This window comes from Candoia aspera, chromosome 8 (genome assembly GCF_035149785.1).
Source record: "Candoia aspera isolate rCanAsp1 chromosome 8, rCanAsp1.hap2, whole genome shotgun sequence".
Lineage (NCBI taxonomy): Eukaryota > Metazoa > Chordata > Lepidosauria > Squamata > Boidae > Candoia > Candoia aspera.
The window spans coordinates 67289796-67317646 of NC_086160.1; the positions used below are offsets into that span (position 1 = coordinate 67289796).

The 27851-nt window shown below is 41.0% G+C and overlaps 1 protein-coding gene across 1 annotated transcript in view; it reads right to left on the reverse strand.

Annotated features, from left to right (window-relative positions):
* The window catches only part of BMP3 (bone morphogenetic protein 3), a 31236-nt gene extending 3807 nt beyond the window's left edge, over positions 1–27429 (reverse strand). Inside the window, exons 1-2 of the mRNA XM_063309962.1 lie at positions 27042–27429; positions 5398–6308 (exon numbers count right to left, since the gene is read on the reverse strand). Coding sequence (XP_063166032.1) covers positions 5398–6308; positions 27042–27384 — 1254 coding nt within the window. The 5' untranslated portion in view covers positions 27385–27429. The remainder of the gene's footprint in view (positions 1–5397; positions 6309–27041) is intronic.
* Between the last annotated feature and the right edge of the window lie 422 nt (positions 27430–27851).

Below are 27851 nucleotides of genomic sequence, written 5' to 3' on the forward strand. Positions count from 1 at the left end.
AAAGGCTTGAAGTTCCAGAACTTAATATTAGCCTTGGTGACTCTGCTTGCAAGTCCATATTTAAGTTCTATTATACTCCTGGGAACAGAAGACTGAGCCTTTTCTGTGGTGGCCCCATCTTTCTAAAGGGATTTTTTTTAAAAGGCCAATCTCTTAAGCTCTTTAAAAAACAAACAACCCCTGCCCCTACTTCTTTTTAAGAAGTATCCTGGGCAAAGTTATTAACAATTTAACTATGTAGATGCAGTTCATCTTTAAACAACATTCCATTTGACTTGAACTGAGCAATATAAGACTGTGGGTTTTTAATGAGATTTGTTTTCATACACTTTCATACATAAAAGACATTTTAACTGTTTTGTGTTTGATTTCTAAAAAGTGTTTATGTAAGTCATTTGAGAGGATTTGTTTTGAAATGTTCTGATCCTTCAGTTGTACCAAAGTCTTCGATAGTATTGCACATCCTCCGGAAATCCTGTTCTTGTACTATATTGATTTATTTATTTTTGTTAATTTAACTTTTGAATAATTTTGAATAACTGAGTGAATTTTAAATCAAAACCCTTTTCAGTTCCATAATGGTTTCCAATCTGAAAACTGGGAGGAATTGGAGTGCTATTATGGAAGTAAAAATGGCAGAGTGTGTTGTGATCTTCAAAGTTCTGTCCTGGAGCCCAAAATTGCACCAGACCATTCCGATTATGATTATGTGCCATCAAATCATTGTTGACTCTTAGCAACCACATAGATTTTCTCCACAACAATCTGTCCCTAACCTGGTCTTTTAGATCTTCCAATGGTACACCCATCACCACTGTAACTGAGTCCATCCACCTTGCTGCTGTTTGTTGTCTTCTTCTCTTTCATTCTACCCTTCCTAGCATTAGAGCCTTCTCCAGAGAGCTATGTCTTTGTGTAATACAGTATATCTGAAGGAGGATAATCTGAGCCTGGTCATTTGTACCTGGAGTGAGAATTCTGATATTTGATAATCCATTGGTTTGTTTTCTTGGCTGTCCATGGTATTCCCAGGAGTCTTCTCCAACACCAAAGTTTGAAAATATCAATAGCCTTCCTATCCTGCTTCTTCAAAGTCCAACCTGAACATTCTAACACTATGAAATACAGATTGTGTTTTGGAAGCCTACACATGCTGGGCATACAGCCTAATACCTATAGATGCTTGAATGTATGATGGCAAAGAGCACATGGAATCAGTAATCATAATGTGCACACTTTAATAGAAAAGGGATTTAACTGTTGAAATTCTTTATATTCCATTTTTCTTCCACCTTGGAATATGACAGGTTCCATGAGAATACGTTGTCTTAAGTCAGTAGAAAGACCCAATCTGCATGTTTTAATTGTAAGCTGTCCAGAGTCACGAATGTGAGATGGGCAGCTATACAGATTGAATGAATGAATGAATGAATCCTTAAGAGTGTTTTAGAAAATATAAAAATGATTTATGTATGAAAAATACAAAAAAATATTAATGTAGTTTATGCTATGATATGTTAACTTGGCTACGAACAATATTAGAATCTCTTTTGCTTTTGAGTGGAAGAATTAGAAATGACATTTCTCAGCATTTGTTTTTAAGGGATGAACATGTGCCACAGCTCACCTATAGAACTTCATTTGTGGGAGTAGCACCAAGCCATGTTGTCATTTGAAGTTGCTTTTTTGTTTTTAAGATTCTATTAGCTGCATGCACACCTTTGCAGCTTAGAAGATGTGTAGGTTTAAAATATTATAAAATTATGAACCATTGTACAGCCTTGGGAAAAAAGAAATACAACCTCCATTTTCATGCCTACAAATCTCTTTCTCCCTTCCTAAAGTATAAGGAAAAGGTACAGGAAAACGTTGCAGAACAGGTTCTGCAGCTTTAAAATCACACCCATCTTCTAGGGGCAGGAAAACCAACACAAGCATAATTTGAGGAAAAATGGAAATAGAGGGAGAAATAGCAACAGAAAAATGGGTTGGGAAGTGTGGCAACAGCTGCTTGAGTGAACTGGTCAAGTCAGTACTGATTACAGTATGTTTTGGTTTGTCTAATTTAGTTTTGACATTATGCAATATTTTTAATGACCAAGTTTTTAAAAATAATTGTAAGCTGCCTTGAGGGCTTTGTGAAAGGTCAAAAAATGGCAGAGGAAAATAAAACAAATGTCAGTAAATACTCAAACACCCTTTTAAACACACACAGTTGTCACAAGGCAATGCAAGCTGGGGGAAATTCCTTCCAGACAACTGTCCATCTAGCTCTGAGCAAAGAGTGGTCATAAAGGAAAGATGAGTTCCCAGACTGAAAATCTAGCCCCCACCCACCACCTCATTTAAGCTCAGTTATCTATCACTATCATCCAGGTGCTCAGTAATTCAGAAATGGGACTTTCTCAAGTAGGGAACTTCAGATCATGAGAAAAGCTTCTTCTGCTAAATGACTTGAAATAATTTCCAGCTACAGAAACAGAGCCATGAAAATAAAATAGGCAATGACCCTTGGTGTGATAAAAGTAAGCTGTATTATGGAACAAACCTTCTTGTGCATCTAGGAATCAAACTAGACCTGTGTGTTTTTGCATAAATGTTTAATCACAGAGGATTGTTTTTCTGGCCATGTTTAGTTTGCAGACAATACCTCTTCAGTAGGGTTTCAAATCTTTATTTGATAAACAGGATGCAGTGAGCACCTCAAAACTGAGATGCACCAAGGTTTATTGCTATTTAGAACTTAAGGAAGGGTGAAAGTTTTGTTCCCTCCTCCTCCTCCCTTTTTCACTTTTTATTCTGAACTTTCTCTTGGAAAACTGGAGGTTTTTATAAACCAGCAAACAAAAAACCTGGGAAGGGAAGGGAAGGGAAGAGAAGGGAAGGGAAGGGAAGGGAAGGGGGAGGATTATTTTAGAAGTTGCCTCTGTTAAGACCTGGATTTCCAATCTCCACTGATACCCAGAAACTTAAAAAAAGCATTTTATACAGGCATCGCCCAGGGTCCCCAATGCTAACGGGAGCTTCAGAGCATTCAGAGCTAATTCCAGAAGCATCTAAGCATTAAAGCCTAAGGCCTGTGCTGTCATTGCAGAATTCCTTTGAAACAGTTCAGACAGATACTAGCATTAGCTATGGGCAAAGTGCTTGTTTCGGACTGAGTCACACCTGGAACTTAAGACAGTGAAACTCTGCTCTTCATGGCATTGTGCTCCCCAAACCTGCCTCTCAAATTCACTGCAATTCGGAAGTCGTTCTTCAGAACATGCAGGAGTGCAAATGCAACCCGTCAGCAACTCATTATAGTAAAATACCTGCCTGCATTGCAGAGGCCCCCTTCCAGACAGAACCTGAAGCATTGTATGGTTGTTCTATGCACCACCATTCTCAATACTTAGCCTGTTGTTCATTGACATTCACCTGCTACCGTGAAATGTTAGCAAGTTTGCAGCGAATATGAATATATATTTAGTGACTATACATTCTCAGTGCAGCCTTGCATGGAATGTGTCTGGCTGAACAGGTGGATCTAGAGAAGGAAAGGAAATACAGAGCAGTGACATAATCAAAACATTAACCACCAAGGCAAATACCAATACACAGAAATACAACAACGTGTATTTGCCTAACATGGTTAATGCCTAACGTGAGGCTACAAACAGCCTCAAGATGTTCCAGCCAAACTGTAATTTTGAATGGGACAGAGGAGGAAAATGATGAATTATGGTGGGCCATCAATGCAGTTCATTACTTTAATGCATTTTGAATTGCATTAAGTTTACTTGTTCTCCAGGCTACATCATCTTCTGATTGTACTTAGGAACACCACCCAAAGATTATGCGTGGTTCAAAAATAGTTGTGCGTTCCTGGTGTACAACTGCCCATACAAAGAAATTGCTTGATATGCATTTCAACTCGTTGTCACAGTGCTCATGTTATGCGGATTTCTTAAATGCCCTTCCAGACAGGCCAGTTCCTACATAGTTAGACTACATCTATGAGAGGCTGTTTGGTGTAGTGGTTAAGGCACCGGGCTAGAAACTGAGAGAGCATGAGTTCTGCCTTAGGCACAAAGCCAGCTGGGCCAGTCATTTTCTCTCAGCCCTATGAAGAAGGCAAACCACTTCTGAAAATCTTGCCAAGAACTTGTCCAGACAGTCTCTGAGAATCACACACTATTGAACGGATAAAAAGAAAAAAGAATACATCTGAGAATGTCATCAGATTTAAATGAATGCTATTATGACTCAAATGACACAAAGATGCATTACTGATTATAAAATGTTTTTTGACAAGCATTACTTGCAAGCTCAGCTTAATTTTGGCCCTCTCTGACAATAATGATCCAGCCATGCAGTGCCCAGACTCTTGATGAGTGTACAGTGCTCCTGACTTTACTCACTGATGCTACCTTGATATCAACTGGTGCTGGTTACTGGGTGCATTTAAGATCATCTTAATAATTTCTTTAAGCAACCTCTTTGCACAGTGCCAACACTGCATGTAATCAGACGTGACTGGTTTTATAACTTGTGGGATATTTTATTGTGAACCGCCCAGAGTTCCCCCGTGTGGGGGAGATGGGCAGTGATAAAGTTTCATAAGTAATAAATAAATAAATATTTCCTTTCTTTGCTCTCTAATTGGGAGAACTCTTAATGAGTTCCGATAAATTTCTCTAGACTTTGCATCAGCAGAACCTTGTTGGCATTTGACTTCTGGAGGAAATCAGGCAAGTCCTTGAGATATGAGAGCGCATGCATGTCATCCATTCATAGGATGCGACTGAACTACTGCGCATAATCTAAAGCACTGGAAGCTTGTGCCGCAATTTCTCTTTAACTCTACTGGAATCTCATGGCCTGCAGCATCCTAAAATCCATCCAGAGTACTTATTTTCCAGAACAGCAAATTTTAGGAAGAAGCTGCAACTTTCACAAAGAATTAAACAGTATTATATTTTTAGAAACTGGCACCAAGAGGGTATTAGGAGTGATGATCTAAATAGGCATTTATGAGTTCAGGCATCCTTATTATGCAGCAAGAAATTGACAGCATCTTGGGATTTAATGTAAAATTTGATGTGTTTCCCCCCCTGTAATTTTATTTTTATATCCCTGCATCAACCCGTTTCGGCTTTGTACTTAGTTATGACAGCACGGCCCTTAAAGACAGATATCTATTTACCCAATCTATCTAGCAAATTCCCCATTTCCTACATGCTGTAGTTTAATAGCAAGCAAGCTGGTTTTTTTACTGATGTTGCTGACAAAGCCACATTTGGAGTGTTAAAAAAAAAGGCTTTTCTTAGTAGAATATGCAGTGGTAAAGGAAAAAAGGAAGGAAGGAAAAGAAAAGAAAAGAAAAAAAAAGAAAAGAAAAAAGGGATACGGTACCTTTGGAATAGGGAACTGGCATTCACCTGAACAATAATAGGCATCAAAAGATTTAGGAGAAATAATCCATTCGCTCCAGCCTATATCTGCAAAATCCACTTTGAGGTAGCGCCTTGAGCATGATCTTGGTTCATTCCATTGCTTCCTCCTCGCCTTTTTTAGGGTCTGCTCATCAAACTGGAGCGTCTGGCTTTTCTGAGGATTGTTTTTTCTCGGCTTTTTCTTACCCTTTGCCCTTTCGGCCAGCCGTGGCTGCAAGGTTTTGAGGTGCTTCCTCTCCTCCCATCCTTCATCCTCACTATACTGATACTCAGCTCCTGGAAGCTCGTTGTTCTGCAAGGGCAGAAGAAAGCTGGTGGAACGTTTGGGCCGCTGTCCACTGAGGTCATTTATTGACCGGCTGTCCAATTTGGGGAAACCCCCAGGCAGAGGGCTCCAGTGGCCTTGCAAGCTGGAAACCACACTCTCTGGCTCAGAAATGGCGGAGTCGTTGGCATAGACGAGGATGTATGGTTCGTAGCTGAGACGTGGGCTCTTCCATGGAGGTTGGCCAGCAGAGGCCATTTGGACTCCGATCATCAGCTGGTTGTGCTCCTTGGCTTGGCTCAAGTCCTGAGTAATGTTTTTGCATTGCCAGAAATGGTCATCCTGCAAAGCAGTAGAGATGTTGACTAAGTAACGCCCCAGGGTTCGTGATTGGTTTGCTGGTGATGGAGAACTCAGCAGCAAAAGCCTAATCTGTAGGTCAGATTTTCGGGGGCCCAGACGAGAACAGCTCTTGGGCCAAGGGCAATTTGTGCTGCTGTTCTGGAGATCTCCAACATAGTAATGCAACAGAGCCGACAAGATGTTTTCAGACTTCGTGAGGGAGGTTAGATTAAAAACATACACCTCTTTGTTGCCAAGCATCCCTAGAAAAACAAAAATATTGACATCAGGAGACCCCAAAAAAGCCCTCCCCAGTCTTGCCCATTTCTTTTGTACTTTCATTAAATCAGCTCACAGAATCTTGTAGCCAGCATCATCAATAGAATAGAATAGACCTGTCCAGGGCATTAAAAAAATCAAAATGGTGGCCATGACCACACAATGAAAGCCCTGCCCGCCTTTTCATGTGTGTTGCATGAATGATGCACATAAAAATGGGGCTTTAATCACATGGTCATGGCCACCACCCTCATACATTTATTATCCTGCCTTTATTATTTTTATAAATAACTCAAGGTGGTAAACGCACCTAATATTCCTTCCTCCTCCTATTTTCTCCACAATGACAACCCTGTGAGGTGAGTTGGGCTGAGAGAGAGTGACTGGCCCAAGGTCACCCAGCCGGCTTTTATGCCTAAGGCGGGACTAGAACTCACAGTCTCCTGGTTTCTAGCCCGTTGCCTTAACCACTAGACCAAACTGGCTCTCTTTTGTTCAACATGCTCAAAAAGTTACATAATATTCCAGGTCACCAGCCAATTAACAATTTGATTTAAAAGAGTGGAGAATCCTGCCTGGATGCTGTTGAAAGAAACTGACCCTGATCTTCCTGACAAGACTCCCGCCATTTTGTGTCTGGAGCAAAGCACATAGCATGGGGGAAGTCTAATTAAAAACTCTGGAGAAAAATGGTGTCAGCACATCAGCAAAAAGACAATGTCCCTGAGGGGCCAGTTTCTTTTTGTGAGCATTCATACCACTCTTTCCCATTCCAAATTAAGCTTCAAGCTTATCTACCTATCTGCAATTTTCCGGTTCTAGTCTCAGGCTCAAAAAGACAAGAGCTTAGAGATGTAGGGCTCCTGTCATAATCACTTGCCATGCACTGACTGAGGGAGTAGTGCACCAAATTGGTTTCTGAAACAGAAAGAATGTTCAGAAATGAGTTGGACTGTGGTACAGGAACTCAGGCCTTCTAGCCGATTGCTAAGAGAAGAAGAGAACAAGAAATCCAGAACCTGTGACACAATTGCTTCCTTGCTGGAATTGGGGGCCTCATATCTTCTATTTTTATTATTTAATATTTCTAAATTTGCATTTATTTAGCAGTATATACATTTCATGCCCTCTGCACTTAAGACCAGATTATTGTAACATGGTGATGTGGCCCAGAGTTTGACCTAGAAGTCCCAGCTAGTGTTAAGGGGGTAACTGACCACAAATGCATCATTCCTATTCTAGAGGCATTACACTGGCTGCTATCCAAGTTCAAGGTATTTTTAACAGTTGAGGACCTAGTATCTGGCAAAGTCTTGCTCCTTTAGGCACCTGACATCAACTAAGATTTCATAGGAAATGGACAAAGTTCTCTGAGGGATGAGCTCTGCCAACTGTAAATTCAATCTGTGTTCCTCCTGGCTTGTTCATGTTGGTCAAAGAGGGAATGTGACAGATTAGCTGATGGAGATGGTGATGCAACCTTGAGGAATGGGGTGATGCTGCCAGCCTTGAAGAAAGTGCTGGCACCCCCCTCCTCAATAAACTATTACTCAATTCAGCCATCTTACAAATTCCAAACCTTTTCTTTTTAGGAAATGTTGCTAAGAATGTGCAACAACTGAAAATCCTAGATGGATTATCCAGATCCCTTTTAGTTGAGCTTCAGGCTTTGGCATGTGATGAAAACCTCATTGGTTAATCTTATGTAGGATAGGTACACTTCTGGTCTTATTACATTCTCAGCAGCATTCCATACCAATACCAATATCATTTAATACCATTAAATATTGATCAAGCTATCCTTTGGGGCTACCTATGAAAGTTGAGGATTGGGGCATGGTATACAATTATTGTGCTCCTTATTGGCTGGGGAATGAGAAGTTGAGAACTTGGGCACTCCAATGGGAAATGCCTCAGGGTTCAGCCCCCTCCTCTATGCTTCCTAACATCGTTGGACATTGTTGGGGGAGGTCATCCAACAGTTTGGATCAGAGTCCATCAATAAGCTGAAGATACCCAGTTTTACATTTTCACCCTAGGCTAAGTTGGACATGTGGCGCAAGTCTTGATCTAGTGCCTGGATACTCTGGAGGACTGGATGGTGTGGAAGATTCAGACTGAATCCCAGTCAAATTGAGCTGGCATTGGTACAGAGACCTTCAGGTACCATGACCTTAATGGAGTTGCACTCCCCCTGAAGGAGCAGGGGCACAATTTGGCAATGTTCCTGGACTCCCATTACAGTAGCAGGTAGAGGTCATGCCCAGGAAAGGTTCTGGTTAGTTTTGGCTGGTCTACAAGTTGTGGCCTTTCTTAGGTATTGTGTTTCTCCTTTATCATAGCCTGGTTAGACTACTGCAATTTTTTCAACACAGGGCTGCCCTTGAAGATGACTTGGAAGCTGCAGCTGACACACAATGTAACCGTCCATCTGCTCACTGACACTAATTTATTTAGCAGAATAACACCATTGCTGGTTACTGATAAGCCCCTGGGCCCAATTCAAGATGCTGGTCATCACCTATTAAACTATTCAAGGCTTGAGCCCTCGGGACCAGGTGCGATTTGCTGCCCAGTGTATTCTAGTTGCGGAGAAATCAGGGTGTGGGGCCGGGGGCGTTCCTTCTGCCTAGCAGGCTCCTCACTCTGGAACAGCTTTTATGATAGGTTGGCCAGACCAGGACGATCCCTTTAAAATAGTACTCTTCTGCAGGAAGAAATGTTCTTAGGTTGGCCCCACCGGTAATTTTTAGTATGTTTTAATCATCATGGTTTTGATGTTCGTACATTGTAAGCCACACAAATGATTGCATCAGTGAGTAAATGGAATTTTAAGGATACCACACCAGCCAGGGATTTGCTATATAACCCCACAAGAAAGGACATTGTTGATGCCTGTGGCTCAAGCATTAATGAATTTCTAGGGAATTCTGTGGTCTGTTCTGGTTGCCACTGAGCCATTTCTCCCAGCCATGTAGTTAAGCTAGGGCTGCTCTGCTTTTATGAACTGGTCTGCTCTGATCTTGCCACTCCATATTTTTGAGTTTTTAAAAGTTATTTATACCATGTAACATGACTTTAGGATTTTTTAAAAACTTAATTATTATTTTCCTTTTTTCCAGATGTAAACTGCTTTGAATGAATTACAGCACTGTGGGATTGTAAGGCAGGATCAACTTTGTGTAAACAAATAAAGAAAAAGTAATTAAATGAATAAATATAATTAGCATTGTCAAATCTGCCTCCTCCTTCCCCAAAACTCTGCTCCTGTTCCCACCCCTTGTTTTTATCCATCCAATTGCCTAATATAAAGGATTTTTTTTTATGTTGCTGCTGTGAAGTAATTGGAAACCAGGCCCATTGTAGATCAACTTTTCATTTTCTTTTTCAATTACATATAAAAAAGAGAATATAAGGATTGAACATGGGAGGAAATACAAATGTAAGAAAGGGATTGGATGTATCTCTTGCTTTATGTGAAAGAGAAACTTTTCATTTATGAAAGCACTCAGTGTTACAAATAAGTTTTCCTCTTTTACTCTCCTCAAGCCAATTCCAAAGGTGAGCAGTTCCTTGCTTTAAAAATAGGGAAAGTGAGGACACCTACAGGCAGATGATGGAATGACAAGGATGGACCCGTACCTTTATTTCTCTACCCTAACTCATTTTATTTTTAGCTAGTTCTGTCTGTGTGTGTGCCTGCACATTCAGAATACCAGATTCCCAAATGATCACATCTGTGTCAAACTGTAAACACTAGAATAGTTAATTTGGTCTTTGCACTTGAAAAAGTAGAGCTCAACATTCAGCTGATGAAATGAATGGGCAGCTGGTCTTCATGTAGCAGAAGATCCATATTCTCTTCCATTTCTTTAAAATAGGTAGGAGCCCTATGGCCACAGTTTAGCCTAATATCAGGAGTCACTATTTCAGACTGTGAGTAAGTCTTCCAAGCAGCCTGGGAGAAGGGAAAATCCTCAGAAAAAAGACCAAGAAAAAAACAGGATTGATAGGCAATTTTCAACAGACTCTTCCACAAGAAATGCATTCTTATGTTTTTCACCAAGTATAAAAAAGCATATGAATGCATAGCATCCTTGCATAATGGTACTGTACAGGGAGAGACTGGAGGGCCCTTCCACAAAAATACACAAATAAAGCTAAAATTATCCTAATTCAAGCCAACGTTAGTTGCATGCCAGTAACTGCAGATGCTGTCAAGGTAATGCATGCTATATGCCAGCAAATTTGGAAAACACAAGAATGGCCATCAGACTGGAAAAAATCAACTTATATCCCCATACCAAAAAAGGGAAACACTAAAGAATGTTCAAACTATCGAACAGTGGCACTCATTTCACATGCCAGTAAGGTAATGCTCAAGATCCTGCAAGGTAGACTTCAGCAGTTCATGGAGCGAGAATTGCCAGATGTACAAGCTGGGTTTAGAAAAGGCAGAGGAACTAGAGACCAAATTGCCAATATCCGCTGGGTAATGGAAAAAGCCAGGGAGTTTCAGAAAAACATCTATTTCTGTTTTATTGACTATTCTAAAGCCTTTGACTGTGTGGACCATAACAAATTGTGGCAAGTTCTTAGTGGTATGGGGATACCAAGTCATCTTGTATGCCTCCTGAAGAATCTGTATAACGACCAAGTAGCAACAGTAAGAACAGACCACGGAACAACAGACTGGTTTAAGATTGGGAAAGGAGTACGGCAGGGCTGTATCCTCTCACCCTACCTATTCAACTTGTATGCAGAACACATCATGCGACAAGCTGGCCTTGAGGAATCCAAGGCTGGAGTTAAAATCTCTGGAAGAAACATTAACAATCTCAGATATGCAGATGATACCACTTTGATGGCTGAAAGCGAAGAGGAACTGAGGAGCCTTATGATGAAGGTGAAAGAAGAAAGTGCAAAAGCTGGTTTGCAGCTAAACCTCAAAAAAACCAAGATTATGGCAACCAGCTTGATTGATAACTGGCAAATAGAGGGAGAAAATGTAGAAGCAGTGAAAGACTTTGTATTCCTAGGTGCAAAGATTACTGCAGATGCTGACTGCAGTCAGGAAATCAGAAGACGCTTAATCCTTGGGAGAAGAGCAATGACCAATCTCGATCAAATAGTTAAGAGCAGAGACATCACACTGACAACAAAGGCCCGCATAGTTAAAGCAATGGTGTTCCCTGTAGTAACATATGGCTGCGAGAGCTGGACCATAAGGAAGGCTGAGCGAAGGAAGATCGATGCTTTTGAACTGTGGTGTTGGAGGAAAATTCTGAGAGTGCCTTGGACTGCAAGAAGATCAAACCAGTCCATCCTCCAGGAAATAAACCCAGACTGCTCACTTGAGGGAATGATATTAAAGGCAAAACTGAAATACTTTGGCCACATAATGAGAAGACAGGACACCCTGGAGAAGATGCTGATGCTAGGGAGAGTGGAAGGCAGAAGGAAGAGGGGCCGACCAAAGGCAAGATGGATGGATGATATTCTAGAGGTGACGGACTTGTCCCTGGGGGAGCTGGGGGTGTTGACGACCGACAGGAAGCTCTGGCGTGGGCTGGTCCATGAAGTCACGAAGAGTCGGAAGCGACTAAACGAATAAACAACAACAACAACTGCAGATGAGTCTAGGCCTTAAGTGCAGGTTTCCTTTGCACCAAAAAAATACTCAACAAGTTCTATAGCGCCCCTTAAACATTGCTGTGAACAGATATTAATTTGCTAAAGAGATTTCTTAGCACCGTCCAAACATTTTTTTCATAATTCTTTGTAAAAAAAAAAAAATCAAATTGTCAAAACATTAATGCCAACAGAACAGACAATAAAGCCTCAATAAGAATTGGCACAATTAAAACTGTAAAGAGGTTGGGAAATTCTGGTTCCAGAAACAACTACTCACACCAATGGTCAGAGAGTGGAATAAGATCTCAAACACACCTCAGTTCCATATATTAAGAAACAGCCAGTAAAGTATTAGATCGTTAAGTCCTTCAATCCAGCCGCTATTCAACTTTCCCTAACTAGATGTCCCCAGTTACATTGGACTTCAATTCCCATAATTCCTAGAGTTATGCTGGCAAGATCACTATGCAAGTGATGATGATCATAATTATGATGATATTTTATGATCCAAGTCACAACTGCAACGCTAAATCAGCTCTAGAGATAAATGCATTTGGAAGAAGCCTTAATGCTATGCAATCTCTCAGCATGGTACTTTTAGCCGATGGATTATAATACCCTGATCACTCTTTCTCATTAAAATGGGGAGCCCATACAAGACAACCAAACTAACTCAGATCCACCAGTCACCCTTAAGCACCTGCTCCTTCTTACCAGACATCAATTATTTTTACATATTTCAGTGACTTTGGATCTCATACTAATGCTCCCTTTTCTACTCAGAAGTCTTGATCCCCTGGTATCATGGAAACTGCCCAACACTATCTTGAATTTAAGCCAATGGATGGTCACATTTCCAATTCTGTTTACAACAAATTGCAAACAAAAAAGGGGAATGATATACAAATAGGATGGAGGCTGTATCTGTTTCAAAGCTCCAAAGGTTTTAAAATTTGCTACTCTTTATCAATAGATGTCACTGTTTTCCTGGGTTTTCAGCTAGGAGTGTTTTGGAAACTCTGTCAACCTGGTGATTAGATGTTCTGACAGTGCTCTCGTGAATATTGAACTCCTTCCCTTCATTTGCATTGTAGGAGTTAGTCTGCGGTAGCAAACACTCAGGAGTCTGGTAGTGCTGTCTTGGTTAGCCAATTTTATTAAAAGGCATCAGCTTGTGTCAGCTGCAGCTTATGCTTTTCAATAAAATTTGTCAGAAAAGGTGTTACAAGACTTTGATTTTTTTTCTGCTTTATTTGCAACAGTGTTAAACTTGTATAACTTACTACAAGCACATCGCTTCTTTAGTACACCCACCCACCACTTTTCCTGCCTGTTGGGGATTTTTTTTCACACAGTAAACATTGTCTCTATTGGCATATTCGGCTGCTTTTGCTTAACGGAGAGGCAGATGTGTCAAGGTGATGACCGAATGATGGATGGATGTGGGCAGATTTTCATAGAATTGCTAATATTCTCTGCACACTCCATATCTGATTGCCCTCTCACATATGTCAGACACATGGCACGTATGTGTACACATGGAACTTATCTGGCCTACATGAGGACCCAGTAGAGCCAATTATGAAAAAGAAGGATTCTTCAAGATGAACGCAAGGATGGCAAACTAAATTTTTAGCATGGTTATGCTGACTGCTGCAAAAACACAATTATTCCCAAACCATTTTGTAAAACAAATTTGTTAGAGGATGGATGCTGATAGTGTAGTCGTATCTTTCAAAGTGGCTGTTTGTAGGGTTAGAAAACATTAGGAAATGTTGTAGTGAGTAAACATTACAAATAAAATCAGACTTCTCACTTGCTTGGTGATGCTTATGCCTCATGTAAAAATTACTTTTAAACAGGAATCCCACAAGGCTGATGTTGCATTGATGGATTAGCCCCAAGGCAGCTCAGTCAGAATATTTATTTAATTTTATTTATTTGATTTCTATAGCCACCCATTTCAACAAGTGACTCTGGGCAGCGTACAATCATAAAAACATAAAACAATTAAAACAGTTATTAAAAACAAATATTAAAATAAAATATCAGGCTCCTTGGAAATTGCCTGCATTTCACACAAAAAAAGCACACCTTACTTTCATTTATACACTGAGTGGCATTGTGTGGCAAGATGTTCACAGGACTATACATGTAGCCCTCACTTAACAACCACAATTGGGACCAGAATTTTGGTTGCTAAGAGAAGTGGTCATTAAGTGAATCTGACCCAATTTTATGACCTTTTTGTGGTGGATGTTAAGTGAATCACCATGGTTGTTAAGTGAATCACACAGTTCCCCATTGATTTTGCTTGCCAGAAGCAGGCCAGGAAGGTTGAAAATGGCAATTCCATGATCACGGCACTGTGACGCCATAAATGCAAGCCAGTTGCCAAGTGCCCAAACTGTGATCATGTGACCGTGGGGGTGCTGTGATGATCGTAAGTGTGAGGACCAGTTGTAAGCCATTTTTTTTCAGCACCATCGTAAGTCTGAACCATCACTAAACAAATGGTTGTTAAGCAAGGACTACCTGTACCTCTGAGGGTTTGGCAAATTCACAGCATGGATCAATGCCCCATTTAAACTATTAAAGAAAGTTCCCAGCACACAGGAAAGGAACATGCTAAATTCATGTTCACCAAAATAATTAGTTTTGAATATCAAGAAAGGGGTTACTTGATGATTTCCTTGCCATGGCCATACAGCTTTCTTTGCAACAATACCCCATTTTCCTTATAACAATTATGGCACAAAATATAATTTCTGAAAACAAAGCCACAGTGCTGACAGATACAAAAAGTATTCTTTCTTTTTCATTGCAAAGAAAAGGAAGGAAGGAAGGAAGGAAGGAAGGAAGGAAGGAAGGAAGGAAGGAAGGAAGGAAGGAAGGAAGGAAGGAAGGAAGGAAGGAAGGAAGGAAGACAGCCAAGAGAAGGATGAAGAAGCTCAACTCAAATAAGACACCAATATTTGAAAATATAGTACAGAGACAGAACATTTTATCTTCACCTATTTATTGTTAAGTAATCAAATTAATTAACCTTTCTTTCCAACATGCTACTAGTTTTCTATGCAAGGATTATGTTCTGTCTGGAAGAACATTTAACTGTAGGCATTCCTACTTCCCATTTTAAGAGAACATCTACCATCCTAAGAAGGTAGACTCAGAAAGGCCTGGGGCAGGCCTGCAGACATGAGATGTCATCATCATAAACAAATATTTATGTTACAAGTGGGCTTTCATGTGCATGAGTAAGCTGGAACAAGTCCATGCACATGGGGCACATGTAACTTTAGGGAGGATAAATGGACGTCTTTATGGACAGTTAAATTAATCCCATTGGTGAAAAAAGATGTGGTGCTGAGACCTGATCAGTTAAATAATGATGGGTCATCAGCAGCCCGAAGCTACATTAGATGTTTAGCAGCTTGATTGCCCAGGTCAGGAATGCATCGTCATTTCCATTATACAACTCTCTTGTCATGACTTTGTAATTCTGTCTCTAATAGTCTGCAGTTAGAAAGTATGAAGAATTCTTAGTAACTGTTTTTCCTCTGACTTTCTTCAGGTCCTGTATTTTAATGCCTTCTTCTTCTCATCAAGCGGCTTGAGTTTTCCTTCTTCTTAGACTTCCAGTAGTAAAATTACAACTCCAGGCAACAACTATGAGGATATTATGAATTGGGATTCATAACACATACTTTACTATTTCATTATACTATTCAGAAGTCAGTTAAACTTTTTAAAGGTGAATATATTTTAGTCTACTAACTGGGTAAAAGTTTGGGGGGAAAAAAGACCTGTTTTCATAGGCAAAAGTAAGATGTTGAGCCCACCCAGTGCAGATTGGTGGGTGGGCAAGCAAAATATTCCCTTTTTGAATAACAGAATTCCAAGCCATATTGCCAACTGTTTTGAAAATTTGTCAAAAGCAGCTTCCCATAGAAGATTGGTTGGATCATGAAAAAGATCCATATAACTTTTCATGTGAGTTGTTCTAAGAATTAGAACTCCTGAATATTTTTAATACATACATGAATTAAGTAAAGGGATACATAGTATGGAGTCCTTAATGCTCTCTGAGCTTGGCTGTTTGCTTGCAGACATTTCATTACCTGATAGAGCACTGATGATGTTACCTAGTTGGGCAACGAAACATCTGCAAGCAAACAACCAAGTTCAGAGAGCACCAAGGACTTCACAATTCAACCCTGAGCTACAGATATTCCCTTCTATTGGATACATAGAATCCAAGGCTAATCAAGTCATTTGTTCATCTGAGGTAGAATTTCTATGGATCCATCCCCTTTTCTATAAAATGGTTCCCAAATAATTTGCCAGATAGAATCTCTTTTCTTTTCTTTTTTCTTTTCTCCCTTCTGCTCTGCCAGTAGTAAAAACTGACTTCCATCTCTTCTGCTATTCCATACACCTCCAATCCCAGCTGCATTTTCTGTTTTGCCAGATTCACTATTGAGTCTTTCTGTGTTACTATAAAGGAGTGTTTCAATTTGAAGAAAAATAAAAACCCTTTTTAAAATGGGAAACCACAAAAATTGGCTCAAGGGCAGGTATAATATCAGAAATGACTTTTAAGACACTAAGCTGTGTGCATTTTGAAAGGAAGAATTTAAACCACATTCCTTTAATAGATCTGTTCATTGTCCATTACAATATATACATGTGTAAAAATCAATGAGAAAGGACAAGTATCTGGAATCTCCTATTTGAGGACATTTGGCGTTCAGTCTTGCTCCCTTTTAATAGATCTAAGTTTTACTATTGAGATCTATTGAACACCATTGCTTTAACTTCAATATATACATATATTTTAATCATCCCAAGATCAAGTGGCCCTACACAGAAATGTTGTTCAAAGAAAATAGAGATGTTTTTGCAATGTAGTCACAAAATGAAATTGTGTTCTTCAGAAACACCAATTTATAGTCAGCTCTCAGTTCTACATTCCAAGTGACTATTACTAACAATTAAATGACACTTAGTCCTAGATTATTGTCTCATATACAGCACTTAAATTTATTTCCAAATAATAGCATTATCCAAGCAAAACTATTACTTGGCACAAAAAATTTAAATCCTTTCAGAATGTGCTATCTAACATAACAGCAGACCTTGCTGGGAATGTTGTTGGGAATATTGTTCCATAAATGAAGACTTCCTGCCCTCCCCAGGACTAGACCTACACGCTTTGGGCCCTTAAGGAGTTGCCAACCCTACTTATCAAGTGAAGATATATAGAGCCTAATGCTGAGTCAGGTTCTTCACATTTGCCTAATGGTAAGGCCAGCCTAGAAGGGACGCTGAGCTGCTGAGCTTGCCGATCGGAAGGTCGGCGGTTCGAATCTGCGTGACAGGGTGAGCTCCCGTCGCTAGTCCCAGCTCCTGCCAACCTAGCAGATCAAAAACATGCAAATGTGAGTAGATTAGTAGGTACCGCTTCAGCGGGCAGGTAACGGCGTTCCGTTTAGCCATGCCAGCCACATGACCATGGAAGTGTCTACGGACAAACGCCGGCTCTTCAGCTTTGAAACAGAGATGAGCACCGCCCCCTAGAGTCGGGCATGACTGGACTTAATGTCAAGGGAAACCTTTACCTTTACCTAAGGCCAGCCTGGAGATACAATGTTCTAGATGACATCTCCAGCAACTAGTGAGCAAGAGCTAATCAGAAGCTTTTCATGCTATCTTTTCTTTCAAATGCATTAATATTCATTTCCCATAATTTATAACCAGCACATTCATTGATATTAAGCTGTGTTTGCATATCCTAGCTAGGTTAAATCAGCAATGCAAACACTTGGTTTATGGGGAAACTTAGACAATCTGTTAATGAGTTTATAAATGAAAAGTTTTGATACACCGGTAGAATCCAATGCCCTCTGCATTCCACATCCTATTTTAAAGGAAGACAGTGGGGCAAATCTTCCTTACAGGGGAAAAAAAAAGATGATGGTTTCTTAGTTTGGAAACTAGCGGTAAAAAATTCTAATTGCTCTTATCCAGTTACTAGATATTAGCAAGAATATCCAGCTAATCAATGTACTTGGTGCCTTAAAGATATGCAAAAGAATTATCCTACTGGACAGATCAGATTAAATGTAATATTTAATCTAGGATCTGGGTTTTAAGTCTAAACTTTGAGAACTGCTTGACTTTTCTTTTTTCTCTCTTAACATATGAAGTATTTTCTCTTTCCTCTTTTCCTCATCCTCTGCTCTTTCCCTTTCCTCCATTCTCTAAAAGTAATTTATACCAATGAAAATAACAGTGAACAATATTACTGTTTTTACACATTTTAGAGCCCAGCCTGTCAGTTCATACTAAGAGTCACTTCACACTTTTTAACTTCGTAGGCAAGAATCTTGCATCCAAGGTTAAAACAACCGCATCTCCCCCCCCCCCCAGAGTGGACTGAAAACATATAGCAGTAGAATTAACTTAATATAAACCTTGCAATAGAAATCAAGTTTCCCAGCTGGTTGAAGGACTGTTAGGTGAGTTTTGACCCAATACTTTTGGTGGGAAAGATGTTGAGACAACTATTGTTTAGTGTCAAGATACCAAAACAGTAAAAAAAAAAAAAACTATCCTAACCTCCAACAATCTAACTTCCACACTCTGGCTAAGAAACAAGCGAACAAGCATTGTTTTGCTGTGAACATTCCCATATTCTTATGGTTTATGCCTGCTCTTTGGCAATGTGTCTACATAACATGTTCTGTCATACACCTACTGTGCTGCATTTTCATTTACATTTGTAGGTGTGCACTGATTATATGATAAGCCCATGAAAAACTATCCCAGGGAATGCCAAATTTACTTATTTATTTATTGAATTTTACAGCCGCCCATCTCACTTGCATGTGACTCACTTGGATGTGTGAAAAAGCTAGAAAAATTTGGATTCAATACATACACTGATTCAGAGGATTTTAAAGATTAACATACAATTGAGACCAGAAGTCTTCCTCTTGGGACTGATGGACAAACAGTTGGAAACAAGTCATGGAACTTTGTTTTTGTATATGATAATCGCAGCGAGATTACTGTATGCCCAAAGATGGAAAGATTCGGCAATACCCACAATGGAGGAACAGTTGGTGAAGATCATGGAACTTGCTGAGATGGCCAAATTGACTGCTTTAATTAGAGAAACGACAATATCTACATTTATTGCTGACTGGAAACCCCTTATGGACTTTTTGCATAAAACAGAAAAAAATGAACTTGTGATTTATAGTTTTGGTGATTAGACAGGATAGATTATAGAAAGAAGAGAGTCATGATATAACTTTATAATTGTACTTATAATTGCTGTAAAGAAGATCGGAAGCTTTGTACCTTTTTTCTTTCTTTCCTATTTTTCTTTTACTTTTACTTTCTCTCCTGTACTTTTAGCTTTCTCTTTGATTTCTTTTTTTTCTCTTTTTTTCTTACTTTATATTAGTTTGTATTAGTTTTTACCTTAATTTTTTAAAACTTCTAATAAAACTATATATTAAAAATGAATTAGATTTTAAGAACAGGAGAAATCAGTTCATTTTGTCAAAATATTGGATTGAATCCTGTTTAAGCCAGAGTCATGATTGATTTAAGGCCAATTGTTTTCAACAGCTGTACTGCAAGTATGATTTTGTTTTGATCCAAGCCACTGTATAAAATTTTTACAATGAAAAACTCATCTATTCCCTTATACAGAATTAGCTGGTTGAATCCTGGACTGATGAATCACTTCATACTTGAGGTATTTAAGTAATTGCATCCTTGTATTATCCCCACATAAGAAATTCTTCCTTTACTTCTTCTTCATGTGTATAGAGCAGTGTTTCTCAACCTTGGCAAGTTTAAGATGTGTGGACTTCAATTCCCAGAATTCCCCAGCCAGCATGTTGGCTGGGGGATTCTGGAAGCTGAAATCCACACATCTCAAACTTGCCAAGGTTGAGAAACACGGACAAAGAAATGTGTACTATGGATTTCTTCTTACATACAAAGATCTCCCTATGTGGGAGGCAGAAAAATGGCATTTCTTCCTCCCATACCCCACCCCAGTCTGAACCGAAACGGTTTGGAATTATACTGTTTTGGTTTGTCCTAACTGTTATATCTAGGGAAATGGATTCTTATGAACCAGTTTAACGAAGTATCCTTCCGTTCAATTGTAAATGTGTTCAAGAATGCGACTCCTCAAATGAAGACTGATGAATTAATTTTGCAAGCAGAATAATGTAGAAGCGGTAGATATTGTCCATGCATCATGGGAAAAGAATCTCACTGATTTTAGAGGCTCAGAAAAACCCAAGTCTTTATACGTTTATTATAACTAATTTTAAAAAATTAGATCTGCCCATAATTCTTCAGTCCAAATTCAAGCTAGAGGCCGCTGCACTGCAGATAAACTGTAATGAAGAAATTCTGCCATCTATCAAACTTGTGGGCAGGGGCAGCTGCAGGGGGAATCAAAAAAGTCAGGATAGGGGCCACCACCACGCAGTTGAAGCCCCACACCCTTTTAACATAGGCCACATGCACAATGCACTTTCAAAAATAGTCAGGGCTTCAGCTACTTGGTCATGACTGTCATCCTGACTTTTCTGACCCCACCCCCACCCCGCTAGTAGAGAAAAGTAAGATCTTCAGGGCACCACTACTGTATGTGATTTAAGATGTCACAGCAAATACACTTTTCAGGCACTAACAACTTGAAAAATGTGCTGTCATATCCTAAGGGACAGGAAAGATGATACCCAACTGGTTAAATCTTTTGCATAGATACTTGTAAAAGTGTGAAAAACCTTACAGTCACTTCTATTCTATTTCTCTGGCATTTGAGCTGCAAAAGGATCAGGGAAAAGAAGGAAAGGGTGAGAGAGGTCTGTGTTTGCAAGACTTCTGCCACCCACGGGCAAGTAAACGGAATAAATACAAGCTGAAGAATGCAGGGGATGGGCTTCTATCCAAAGATATGTTAGCTTTAGAATAATAAATACCTTTTAATCAAGTTTCCCCAAAGGAGCAAAATCGCTTCCCCTGAGTGGTGTCTGTGCATTTTCTATGAATGGCATTGCATATAACTAGACAGGGACATTTTGGCAAGATAAATCTCCAGATCCTAGCTTATTGTTATTCCAGTTTGTTAACTAACATGACAGTAGAATTCCTGGATGTTACATTAAAGTCTTGCTTAGTACCAACTATGACTTCAAATGGGAAGTGGGAAAAAGAGTGAGTTTTGAAAAAACATCTGAACACGAACTTTGGATTTCTCCCTCGCAATGTGAATTCAACAGAACCATCAGCCAGTATAAATGTTAGTTCCCAATATTCTGTCACACTTTAAAGTGATCAAGAATCAGAAAACAGGATTATTACTGCTTTATTTTATTCAATTTAGGTGCTGCCTGACTCCAATCAACTTTGGGCACTCCACAGCTGTACAACTGTGCAGAAGAGGTGTAGCTGTGCGGATTAGGAAGGCCTGGTCCTCCATTTAACAGGTTGGGCAGGAGAAGCAAGCAAGTGTGTTCATTGTTCCAAGGATATCTGCACAGGAATTCCTTGAATTTTCCCTAGAGAAATACATTGTTATTATTCATTCCTGTAAGGAACATGCTGTCCTTAGAAATGCTATCCAAGTTACAGCTTGGATTTTTTTACAGACATGCAATGTGTGCAGTGCTCAGACAAACTTTGCACCTTGTTCTTTACATGCATACATGTGCCCTTTCACAAGGCAAGGATTTGATTAACAGGTAAAACACGGTAGTTTGATTCAGTTCATGGCTTCTAAAACCACAGTTACCATAGTATTTTCAAAGAGGTCTTTCTCATTGAGTCTAAAGATGAGCAAAAATATCTATGCTGCACACTCGCCTTACTATACTTGATTGACATGGACTTGGCAGTGTGACCATGTTGGAGGCTATTATATTACATAATTATACAGTGTAAATTTATATTATTCTGCATAGTATATAACAGTATTTCCCAATTTGGGCAACTTTAAGGTGGGTAGACTTAGCCAGGCATATTAGGGACACCCTAGAGAAAGTTGAAACACAAGTCTATTCCACTTTTAGTAGACTATAAGTATGGGTTCAGATCCCATCACTTTCAAGTGGGAATCATGATTATCTGTTTTATTGAGTTATTTGAGTTATATCCTACCTTTCTACTCATTCAGTTGAATTTTGATTTCTTGGATTTGCCTGAAAGGGTTTCATTGGTGCAAAGAAGTAACTTCAGTGCAGTAATCTTAGAAGACAGTAGGAGAATTGTTTCTAAATCAACACATACAGGACTAGTCTGAAGGTAAAAGAATGCCCCTCCCCCCATGTGTAATTAATTACATTTAATTCTGTTGATTTCTATCTCATCTTTCATTCAGCAGCTCAAGGGAGTGTACATAGGAGTCTTTGCTAATTTTCTGTGGACAACAATGCTGTAGATTGGGCCCAGAGACAGAGAGCAAATGACTGGCTGAAGCTGGTCTCAAACCAGGGTCTCCCCACTCTGTTCAACATCTTCAGGACAACTTCACCCAGCCTGTATGCAGAGGTCACCTTCTATATGGAAGTGAAATTCAAAGAGAAGCCACCTTTGATGGCTTTGATATTAGGTAACATTCAAGCCCTAATGTCATCCTGACAATGGAAAAACTGCTACTCTGCCTTACATTAAACCTAAATGGAGCTTGATAACAACCTACTAAGATAACAACCTAGCATTATACAATCCTATTCCCTGAACTGCAAACAGAAGCTTCAAGGAGATTGTATATGTGATCAGAAGATGAGAAACTAAACTTCATCCTCTCTTCGTCCTAGAATACTGATTATTACTATACCCAATTTAAAAATGGAACTTTCATTGAAAGACCCCAAAACAATCATTTTTAAAGCAAGCAGAATTAAGACCAGAATTATCCTAGCAATATTTGCACACCTTCCCAAGCTTTTGGCCTCTAGATATATTAGGCTGTGGGAATTCCCAACCAGTGTGATTTACAATCCATATCTATCTCTTCCTATGTTAATTATGCATGGAATACAAGCAAAGAAAAAAGCAACAACTGTTTTCTAGCTTTTAAAAATAACTTTGCCTGGTTGCCTGGAGGCAACTCTGACTCACCAGTGGTGAACAAGCAAATTACTATCTAGAAGAGTCCTACAAACTACCAATTAAAATGAAGCACACAATATTTTGCCTGGAATGACTCTGACCACTATCCACACCTTTATCTACACCAGAATACTTCTATTGAAAAAAAAGGATCTTGGACTACGGACCCAGATGATTATCACGGCATACCCAGCTGCTTCCCTGAAAGTAATGGGACGTGTATCGCAGCTCAGACTGAGATGCCCATCTGTAAGTCAGAATAATCGAACAAAAAAGGTCTCCCAGAAAATGATGGATTTAGACTTACTTGCGACCCTCTTAACTTGAATTCAATGCAAAGAGATTTTTCAACCTGCAAATAATTGAACTTCTGTTCCACTGACACAGAATCCCCATGTAATCACTTATCTTTATTTTGGGAACACACGTGCTCCTAATGCAAAAGGCCTAGAATATTAAATTGAAAACAACTGTAGAATTAAGATTAATTGGTGAAACCCCAGTGGCTTAAGCAAGCCAGAAAAAATATCTGGGAGTACATTCAATGTTTCTCTATTGAAACTTCATGAAAAGCAATGAGACAACTAAAACACTAGCACGGAAACAGTTGGCCTGTGTGGGAATATACGAAAGTGTGAAAGGACGAAACCTTTTTCTCCTCTCAAAAATAATCAAATACACATCTTGCCCTGGCAAACAGTGTTATTTGACAAATCCAAACCACCAACTATAGATTGTTTCACCTAGAAGCAAATTGTTCCAGGAGTTGCAATGTTGATGTAACTTAGCTATAGCTTTGACTGCAACAGCTTAAGATCAGAATCCAGTCAGCAAGGCATAATTCATTCACGACGCATCAGCAGGTTACTCACAACCAGGTAATAGCTACAGTGGTCAACAAGCCAATATGATGACAAAACACCCCTCCTTCTCTATATTTTGATGGCTACGAAAATGACTCAGAGTCTGCAGTGGTATATACTTATTACGATAAGCGTAACTGAACACAGTGGGAGTTCTTGCTGCATGAACCTGCATAGTCGCAGTCAGTAAGCAAAGCAGCATCAGATTTTGTAGAAAATATCAGCAGGGGAAAAAAAACCCTATGTTAAAAACTAGAGAGACACTGAAAGAGGGAAAGAAGCAGTCATGGATTGTTCTCCGGGATGAGTTTTACTCTCTTCTGCACACAAACATTTTGACCAGCTTTCTGGAAATTGGACCATTCCATTGAATCGTGAATGTTATAAGGATACCGTCAGGCACTATAGGCTGTTTCAGATATTTCAGATCTCCATGTAGCAGAGATGCACTGCTGGATTACCTATTCAGCTGCCAGCAAAATCAACATGGCAGACTCAGTTTTGGGGGTGGGGGAAATATGTTCTGGAGGTGCGCTGGGAGTATATCTTGACCAAAAATCATCCTGGTCTCCAAACAACTTCCTTCTCCCCAAATCAAATCCAGATCTAGAGTATTTCTAGAATTGATGAGGATTAATTTCCTCCTGTTGAAACCAACAGGAGAATTGATTTTTTTAAAAAGAAATGGTCAAAAAGACATCAGAATTACTTTGTTTATGGATCAACACTATTGTAAAACTTCAGTGTTAACTGGAGATCCAATAATTCTCAGATGTCAATGTCTTTAGTATTCCGTGTGAATTCATGCCGTATTCCCTTTGCTATGAAATAGCTTCTGTCTGTATAAGAATGCCTTGGTCCCGAAATATATAATGCAAAACAATAATATTTTCAGTAGTTTATCTAGGGGATAGCTAAAGGATGCCTTACAGTAGAATTTTTCCAGACCACATCAAACTTACAATTATTCCAAATAGAGCTATATGTTTAGAGGCATGCTGAAAATAACTTATGGTTAACTGCATATTCAGTAGTCTACCGAAGCAACAGATGCACATAAAACTGACTTGTAGGCCCAGTAAACACTGTATACTAATGTAAGAGGATGAAATATTACAGATTCTCATTGCAATTCTGTAATTAAATTGCAGAAAAATGTACTGAATATTCATCTGAGATTGAGTAACTGACAACACTGATTTTCACATCAGCAAGATTTTGAGTTCCTTAGTGGTCTAGGATAAAGAAGGCTGGTTATCTTGCTTTATGCAACTGATACGGGCCTAAGAAATTCTGAGCTGCATAGAATGCCCAGAGAGGAACAAACTGCTTTTACCCTCTGCACATTGGGCTGTTTAATGAAATGAATGGGACATAAATTATCAGTCTGATCAGCATGCTCAGAAGCAATATAATTCTTGATTCACATGAAGCCAAGCCACAGGAGATGGCTATCTGTGTTGTACTGTGTGCTTAATCATATTTATAAGCCAACTGATTACTTCTGATTAAATTCCTGAGCTGAGCACACTCACCTACTTAGGTTGCATCCCTGATTTTACTTCCAAGTAAGCATATGGAGGATTGGGTTAGAAAGCACACAGCTGAACACCTAGATCCAAATGTCTTAGTAGTATAAAGTGGAGCTTTTATTTATTTTTTCTTATTTATGCTTACTGGTTATTGGATTAGAGTTTCAACCGCTGCTTGACACTTGTATGCTGCCAAGAGCTTCTAATTACAGGGCAACTAATCAATTTGAGGAATATATAAATAAGTTGAAGCATCAAGTAATGCTGTTTAATAAACTTGGGGTATTATCTTGTGGGTTTCAAATACATGGCCAAGAATAGACTTTCTCAAGACTGAGCAGGTAGCAACTTTTTTTGGGGGGGGGGGGTGATGGGGCAGGGAAAATCTCTGTATAATGGTTTGAGACAAGTGCAGATCATTCACCAGATCCCTCTAGAGAGATCCGCACATCCTGATGTCTCAGTGAACTTATTAGCAGCTGCAGAACTTCAAGCACGTAACAGTTCCTCAGGATCCAATTTATACCTGAGAAAAATAGGTTAAATGCCTTGAAGAAGCACTTAATAATTGAAGTTTCTTTAAAAAAAAAAATTAAACCCCATGGCTATAATTTGCTTTTAATTTTTTTTTTAAAAAAACCCATAGCCAGATTTACTCAATTGGATATAAACTTTCCTTCCCAGCTCCACTTGTTATTTTTAATCACCTAGCAGGATATAAGACTGACAGCCCTTGGGAAGCCGTTTTTTAAGGATGTGGAAACTCCAAGTATTTCTGCAAATAAACCCTGTTTACACAAGAAACTCCTCCATCTTTCGCTCGGGGTCACCTTCTCTGCCCGAACACAGTTTTAATCCCTAAAGCTAACCCAGGGCGAGTTTGCTTCGATTTCCATTTTAATATGTACTACAGTTTTCCACCCTGCATGCTGGAGACTCCTTCTGCAGAAAAAGGACATTGCAGCTTCCTTCCACATCTGAGTTAGAAATATGCCCACAGTTCATCCCACAGACGTATCATGCTTTACTTATATACGAGTGGCTGGGCTTCCTAAACACAGAGGTTTGATTCAGCAGGCAAGAGTAAGAAGAACGACGGGTGCCCCAGGGCTCCGTGGCCCAGCGACGCGGAGGTCCCGGGCTGTGGGCTCGCCCTCCGGCGCAGGCAGCGCTGAATCTTCCTCCCAGCAGCGCGCGGAGTTCAATCCGCGACCCGGCGCGTGCAGCTGGCGCGGGCGCGACCCCTCTGCTAACCCCGCACCTGCAGCTGCACGCCGCGCAACCGGCCCGGAGCTCGCGCGCCACGTCGTGGACGGCCGCGGCCCCCTAACCCTAACCCTCGCCGGGAGCGGAGCCCCGCGAGAGCCGCACCTGTCACGAAGCGGGCGGCCGCGCGCCTGGCGCCCACCCGCCGTCCAGCCCCACCCCAGCCTCTCCGCGCGATCCTGCTCGCTGGGCACAACACGAAGCGCACGCGCCGAGGGAAGCGTCCGCCTGCCCGTCCCCGCGGGGCTCTCTGCGCTCCCTCCCGCGGACTCACCTGCCGGCAGCGCTCGGAAGCTGCGCACCGTGTTGCCTTCCCGCAGGTGAAGCAGCCGCGACGTTCCGGGCGCCGAGTCCCGGGCCTGGCCGCTGTAGCGGACATAGAGGCGCAGCATGTGTTCCGATACCTTGTCGCCGGCGGGGACCACCGGTGGGGCGGGCTGCTCAACCGTCCCGGCCGCCGCCGCCGCTGCCCGGCTCCTGCGCCCGCCGCAGCCGCCCCGTCCTCCCGCCAAGCTCCCTTGGCCGAGCCCGCCCGAGCGCTCCCCGGACCCCTCCGCCAGCAGGCTGCAGCTAAGCCAGAGGCAGCACCAGAGCAGCGCGCGCGGAGAGCCCGCCATGCCGCCCGCCTCGGGGTGCCGGAGGGGACCCGCTAGGCAGCCACCCGTCCAGCCCCGGAGCGCGCGGCGGGAGGGGGAGCCGAGCGAGCGCAGGCGAGCCCCGCCGCTGCCACGGCCGGCAGGTGGGGGGCTGCGGAAAACCAGGGGGAGGGAGCTCGGGGGGGCGGGTCTCCTCTCCGCGCGAGCACCCTGCTTGCGGCGACGGCGGGGCCCGGGCTGCAGCTGGCGCAGGCGCTCCCGCCGGCAGACGGGCGAACTCGCGTGCGGCGGCGGCTCCGGCAGGTTCCTTCGCCCCTGCCTTGAATGGGGCAGGCGCAGCCCTGGGCTGAGTTTTGTACGGCGTGTGTGCAGGACTCGCAGCGCTGGCGAAGCGGCAGCCAATCGCGCCGCCTCCTCTCGTAGCCGAGCCGGCTGAGAGAGAGAGAGAGAGAACGAGAGAGAGAGAGAGAAAATGGCTCAGAGCGAAG